This window comes from Doryrhamphus excisus, linkage group LG8 (assembly GCF_037039965.1).
Source record: "Doryrhamphus excisus strain RoL-2023G ecotype Guam linkage group LG8, RoL_Dexc_Guam_v1.1, whole genome shotgun sequence".
Taxonomy (NCBI): Eukaryota; Metazoa; Chordata; class Actinopteri; order Syngnathiformes; family Syngnathidae; genus Doryrhamphus; species Doryrhamphus excisus.
Window position 1 is genome coordinate 10,403,692 of NC_136364.1, and position 7,588 is coordinate 10,411,279.

At 42.1% G+C, this 7,588-nt stretch overlaps 1 protein-coding gene across 2 annotated transcripts in view; it reads right to left on the reverse strand.

The window, feature by feature from the left end:
- Positions 1 to 7,585, reverse strand: part of prkd2 (protein kinase D2) — a 35,066-nt gene extending 27,481 nt beyond the window's left edge. For both annotated transcript variants that reach the window (XM_058080525.2, XM_058080524.2), the window contains exon 1: positions 5,674 to 7,585. In XM_058080525.2, the coding sequence (XP_057936508.2) occupies positions 5,674 to 6,057 (384 nt within the window). In that variant the 5' untranslated portion in view covers positions 6,058 to 7,585. The remainder of the gene's footprint in view (positions 1 to 5,673) is intronic.
- Positions 7,586 to 7,588: the final 3 nt, after the last annotated feature.

The following is a 7,588-nucleotide window of genomic DNA, read 5'->3' on the forward strand; positions in this document are numbered from 1 at the left end:
AATTTGACTTGAGGCAAAAGAAACACAAAGAGTGACTAAGAAAAAAGACTGACAACATATGTGATGAAAGAAATTGCGCTGAAGCAGACGACTTGAGTGGTTTTAGTTCCCGGAAAGAGCAGGAAGAAGAGGATGATGATGGCGATGAACCACTTTTCTAGTAGGCTAATGTTTAACTAGTCATATTACACACACACACACCACTTTAATCAAAAGTTAAGTAAAGTAAAGCAAGCATAAAAAATGACAAATTCTGTGTTCTAAATATGCCATGTTGCGACACGGACACTGGAAGCTTACAAACAGGTGCAGCCCATGCAGTGTTTCTATTTTTCTATGCATCAATAGCCCTGTGCGCTTCTATAAATGAATAAATGTGGCTTATTGGACTCCCTGCAAACTCTCCACACAGGTTTACCAATGAATAGTGTTCAGCTCTGCTCTATGCTGCAAAAATTGGATTATGGAACAAACGGTTTTAACCAACGCTAATCACTGGATTTGTATCAGAAGGTTCCCTTTGCTCAGAGGAAGCATTTTAATGCAGAGAAATCCGAGACACTGAATGGGCCCTCAGACTGAAATGAATGTTTAAAAGCAGCTTTGGTCATATATCTATCGACAAGACAATGTCCCACAAAATTATCAATTTAAGTGAGGGGAAATTATGGTTATTATCCACAATATGGGTTTCATTTAGGCAAAGGAGCAACTCCCCGTCTTGATTTCTGTTTAATTACAAGGGTGGAGAAAGCATAATGCAGAGCACAAGACGGAAACAAACAATGCAAACCTGCAAACTACAAAAGGAAGTCTGGTAAGATGTACAAAAGGAAGTGTTAACATGTTCTGGGTAGGGCAGACCTTGGCTAGTCGCTAACATTCACACTATTGCCTGGTGGCTTACTTTCATTATTATTAATAACAGCAGGACGCCCAGTATCAGTAAACCAGCTACACTCACAGGGTTCACGTACGGATGCAAGATCCGTATCCAAAACTCTGTGCACCATTCCGCCTGACCTCCACTCCACTGATGCGCACCTGTCTTTGGTCTGCAGGGACCTGTGTGTGCTTTGAATAATCAAATGTGCTCACGCTCACTACAAACGTGCCCTGAAGGTAACAGCACAGGACAACGGGTTACGGTCAGTCGTGCAAATCTCTTCCACGAGTTGCAAATCAACTACAAAGCAAAAAAAGCCAGCTACCATTGGCTGCAATGTCTACATGTTTTCTTCAATTCTGCATTCCGAAGCAGGCGTGTTTATTTGTGTAGGTTACACGTGCAATAAAGTGAGGTAAACAGGAGGTGGTGGGTATGATCCCATTCCTGAGGCCAAACAGCATCTCCTGGGAGGAGAATAAAAAAAACACAAGCCTGTCCAAAACGGAGATGAAGAAACAATGGCCAAACAAAGCTGCGTCTTTTTCTTTTATCCGCCAGCACCGCTGATTGAATTGGTGTGAACTCCAACCGGCATGCATGTAACCATTGTGGTTTACTAATGGAAAAAGACACGCCTTTTGCTAAACAGCCAAAAAGGAACCCACATGAAACCTGTTTGTTAACCACTCCACGCAACACAGGTGTCGACTCTCTGAAGTCAGCCTCCCGTAAAAATCAGCAAAACGCTCAAAACACTATGATTAAACACAGTAAGACGCAAAGTTAAAGCATCATAAAAGACACTCAACACAGACACATCTGCAACACAAATTACCTTACATTACGTCATTCGAGTTCTATTTCTTCTACAGCCTCAACTTATTACACTTGGGAATGTTAAAACGCTACCTGCAAACCATTTTATGATGGATTATTTCAATTGCCATGATTTCCTGAGGGAAAAAATGGCTCCACTCTTGGCACACTCAAAACTACAGTATTGCGCATAATAAACTTGTCCGTTTTCCCTGAACTGTATCAATCCACGAGTGCCCAAACAAAGCACCATATCTCATTTTTTACTGAGCGGTTATGGTTTAATTTGTATTGAACATGTATATAACTTACACCTGAGTACATCACACGGTACAGATCACGGTTCCACGTGTCCAAAAAGGAGAATCCTCACACCCTCATCCTTATCACATCAGTTGACATTCATTTGTTGACCTCCTGTTTTCCAAATGTAGACTCATAGGGAAGTAATATAACATAAAAATGACAGTAAAACTCTATGCTTACTGCAAAAAAATTATACAGCCATAATATTATTATTATATATTATATATAATAACTGACTAAAGGGTCAATAGTTGATAGAAACATTATGATAATGAGAGAATGCAGAGTTAATGGTCAGTGTAAGAGGCTTATTATTGGGTATGAAGTATTGTGCACCTTCTAAACATCAACTGCTTGTGCTGTTCCTTGCAACTGACAAATAACCCGCCATGGGGCCAAAGAAAGTTATAAATGAAAGCGAGAAACGCTATTTACGTTTTCTGCATCTAAAATTATAATTTTCCTCCATAAAATCTGTTTTTTATTCAATTTTTTTACATTTTGCTCCATAAAATCTGTTTTTTTTTATTCAATTTTTGGGGGGTCTCTCTGGACTAGATTAACTTTCTCAATTTTAGTTTTTCATCTACCTTCTGGAACTAATTTATTGATGGTAATACACTATTTCATATTGCACAAGAAAGTGCAAGAAAGATGACAGAGCGCTTTAGGAAAGAGGAAGAGGAATGTGGATGGGACAAGGAAGAGGATGCTTAGCCTGAGAGGAAGGTGGCCGACCACATGCACAAGGTAGGGAGGAGTGGGCAAGGAGAGGATGCAGGGGATCAAAAGAGGAGGGAGTGCGGGGGAGGAGGACGAGGAGGAAGCATTTCCCCTCAAAGATAGTCAAAGAGGCCCCATAGGTGGAGTGCAAAAGGAAAGAAAGGCACCATTGAGAGGTCTCTCCGACACCAAAGTTGCATCATGATTTCATGGAAACATACTTTTGCCTTCCAGGCCAAGAAAGCAGGCATTCACTGTTGGGGACATGTTGGGAAAGTGGGGGTGTGTGGTGGAATTGGAAGCTGGTGCTCTATATACCAGACAGGGAAAACGTGCCAATGGAACACAAGGAGGCGAGCCTGTGAATAAACACAGCCGGTGACTCACCCTTTCTGGGATGGGAGAGATGACCATGAGTAGGGGTGGAGGTGGAGCTGATGTGGGGGGGTATGCACGGTGCACCTCACCAGCCCTCCAAAAACACTCCAATGTAGGCATTCATGCGTGCACACATGGACACGCAACCACGGGACCGGGGACAAGCAGCCTATTGTCCAAGTCTCGCACCTATAAATCCTTCCATCCTAGCAGGGCTGGAGTTTTGTATTTAAGGGGATTTTAAAAGTGGCTGTGCGGCTCATGTGGTCAGACTTGAAAATAATCAGTTTTTTTTCTAATCTTCCTAGCACCATAATTATCTCCCTCCCTGCCTGCACCACATTCAGCAGCACGTTCATTTACTTTTATTGCACAGGACTCAGCGGACTATCGATAACATCTGCTTTCTATTCTACTTACTACGATTGATGAGAGGTAGCTTAGCGAAATAATGAATAGAGTAGATGAGAAGGAATCTAAAGGGAAGCACTAAAAATTTTAGGTCAGAGCATGCTTGATATTCCAGATTTTCATTAATTCATTTTCTACTGCTTATCCTCACGAGGGTCGGGAGAGGTGCTGAGAGAGGCGGGGTACACCCTGGACTGGTGGCCAGCCAATCACAGGGCACATATAGACAAACCACCATTCACACTCACATTCATACCTATGGACAATTTGGAGTGGCCAATTAACCTAGCAGGTTTTTGGAATGTGGGAGGAAAACGGAGTACCCGGAGAAAAGTCACGCATGCAAACTCCACACAGAGGGTGGAATTGAACTCCGGTCTCCTAGCTGTGAGGCCTGCGCGCTAACCACTCGTCCGTGCAGCCCACAGGTTTTCATATATGCAGGAAGAAAAATGTTTGTCCTTCTGGCGATGATGACATTGTCAAGAAAAAAACGTAACCTAGCTTGATGTTACAGTTGGAATGTTAGCACTGTAGCTCACATAACGTTTGTGTCATCCTGTCCACTCAATGCTATGTTGCTATGCTACTCAATGCTATGGCATTTACGTATGTTACAGTGTATATGTAAAAAACGGATAAAGTACACAATGACGCTTCTTGGAGTCCCACACGTGGACAAATACAACTCATTAGCATTAAAGCTACAAACACGTGAAACGCTCTGTTCCCAATAGGTCTTACTAATCGCTCTCTCGATCTCCGATATATTAGCTCAGATTATCTTCTTAGACGATTAATCTGAAACTGTGATTACACCCTAGATGGACCAAACCAACCGCAACATATCAGAAAAGAGTAGGGGCGACACGAGACATGACAATACAAAAGATTGGGTTTACGAGAACGAGATTTTAATATTAGGTTGTTTTTAAATGCAATTAAAAAATATTTTAAAGTACATAACAGTAACAATATATTGTGATCTGCTCATTTTATTTATACTATGTTACATTGCATTGTTCCTCACAAGGCTACACTCTCCTGCACTCTGTGTGTATGCTAGCGGCCTCGCCTCCACCCACCGAGACGAGAAGACTGTAGGAGGCGAGAGATGAGGAAAACAGACGTGCATGCAAATATCTTGAAGACGGCAAAATTAGCAAGTTCATTTTGATTTACTGTGTCATTAATTCATTTATTTATCATCATCCCAGCACCGGTGCCCATAAGGCAGTTTTTCCCAGAGGCAAAAATGTCAATCACTGTTTTCCAAAATGGAAGCTGATGTGTGTGAATGTCTTGTTTTGCATAAAGCATAAAGTTAGGAAGTCGGCTTATATGGATTAACAGATATTCACATTTGAGAGGCTATAATAGGATATTTACATTTTTAAACAAATGATTAACCGAAGACCTACATAGTTGATGAATTGGATAATGGATTAACTATGGATTAATTGTCGCAACTCTCCTCAAGACTTTAAATAGTTGAAAAATGCTGTAATATGGGACCATATACAAGACAATACAAGAAATACTAGAATACTAAATACTAAAATAATTTTCTGGGGTTAAAATTTACAATTTCCAGTTAGACTGCAAAATGGGAAAGTGGTTAAGTGGAATATGTGTATTTGCAGGGAAAAAAGTTGCCAATATTTACAAACTCGTCAGTCATTATTAACAACTATGCATAACACAACTATGCATAGTCTTTGTGCTTGAACTGATGAAGCCTGCTTGTCAACGTCAACCGGAAACATCCAGTTGCAATGCCCTGAGAATATAAATCAGGTGTGTGCAAATATTTTGACTCGTGGGCGGCATTGAGTAAACAAAATTGTCGGGGGGGCAGAAGATATATTTAACACACACACTTTAATTTTACAGTTTTGTTTTTTTTACTGAATAAGACATCCGACTTGCAAGTCATGTTGCCAGTTTGTATGTTAAAAGTTGAAATACTTAGAAAGCAACTGGCGGGCCAGATTCAAATGCTTGGTGGGTCGCATGTGGCCCGCCCGGGCTGTAGTTTGCCCACTCCTGACCTAGATGAATGTGAATATTCACAGACACCCATAAACCCTCTCTGAGGTGGTGGCGACCTTACGTAACAAGGGTATACCAACTATGAAAGGTGTGCCTACCTTGGTGTCAACAATGGAGCAGGCAATCTGCTTGATGTAGGCCAGGTCTGCACTCTGTGGCATCAGCACAGACTCTCTGGTCAGACCAATCTGGATGCTGAAGGACACCCCGGCTGGAGTTGGGGACATAAGGGGCACGGGGCCACCCCCTGCTGAACCCTGCCCCTGGGTCATGTCCATAGGTGGGAAGGCACCCTGGGGGGACAAGGAGGGCGTGTGGACGGGGCTCAGGGCAGAAGAACCAGGCGGTGTTGCAGAGGCCCCTGGAGGGAAGAAGACCTGTCCCAGGGGTCCTGAGGGCATGCAGGGGCTGGGGTTGGCCATCTTCACACCTGTGAAGCTCTGGAAACTCAACAACACACACTCGGGAGAGGAAAGGCTCATTCAAAGGTGTTCATGGAGCTCTTCTGAGCTTCCTGTTGGAATAAAAGAAAATGATCCCACTCCTGGAGGTGTGCTTCAATCTTCAATTTCCAGAGATGACAAACACATTGGGAGGGAAGGACCCTCCTCTTCCTCCTCGTTCTTCTGTTGCCACTTCTACCTCCTGTAGTTGCTCCACTGAGGAGAAAGTCCGCAAACGTGATTGTCAAACAGTCCAAGAGAAAGGGGGGAAAGAGGTTGGACAACTTTTCTGGTCTTCTTCGTAAGTTCTACAAAATGGCCTCCTCTTCTACAGGAAACAGCGCCAATGAACACAATCGACAGACTGCGCTCATTTTACGAGTGTTTCAGTTTCAGCCCCACGCTGTTGTTTAAGAGAAAAGAAAAACAGCAAAGAGAGAGAGCTAAGTGAAAGAACCACCTACTGTTGCTCCTCCCGCAGTTCAAACAGGAAGTGAAATGAGTGACAGACGTCTTAGCCAATGGAGTGTCAGCAAGGGTGGAGCTTTTGTTTTGGACTCCGAGGCTTCCGCCTTCCGAGTTCCTGGCTTTTTTTGCTTATTCTTTCGTCTTTTCCCCGCATAGATCATCTTTCACTGCCCGAGGGGGGGAACTCCACACTGAAAAACCGATCCTGTATTCCCTCATGTCCCTCTTTGAAAATGTATTTCCTGTTTTTTTTCTCTCTTTCCCCACATTTGACACAATTTCTCCTGGACTAGGTGTGGACTCAGACACACCTATTGCAAGCAGCAAAACAACACCACACCTATTGGATTTAAGGTTAACAGAGAGGCCACAATATTAGGTACACGTGCTCAAAAATGCAAGAGCTGTATATAAAACAAGCTGCCTTTACTAAGATAATGTTTTGATAGACACTGTCAGAGAAGCATTCATATAACACCTTTGGAAACAATTTATGAATAGAAACTTCAAAGTTTACGAGATAACCACAAAACAAGCCCCTGAACTGAAGGTGTAATAACCATAACAGGCCAGTAGTCGGCGATGGAGTACCACAAGCTCGTCAGGGAGCTATTTACTAATTTAAATAGCCAAAAGTAAGAAAAGAAAATCGGGAAAAAGAAATACTTTAACCACAGACATTTCCGAAAGCAAACAAAGGAAGGCATATTATTGACAAACTAGAATAAGGGGGTTGCTTATTTGTTGTGACTCCACTTTTGGCCACAGTGGGGCGGTATTTGCCAAAGTAGTAGCAGTACAATAAAATATGACGAATAAACCACAAAGTTCTATCCTCAGTCATGCTCAATCAAACGAGGATATTTGCTACAGTTCATCTATTATAATGTGGCTGTGATACAATATAAGATGGAAAAAACACACAATTCAGACACCGTTACTGTACAAAATCATGTTTTATCCTTTTTTATCCTTAACAACATACAACAAGCGACCCATAAAACAAAAAAACAGGAGAGTCTCATCTGATACAAGCTAGAATGCAATTCAAAAATATATAATAAAACCAAATTAATAATAATAATAATAAAAAGCAGGTCTC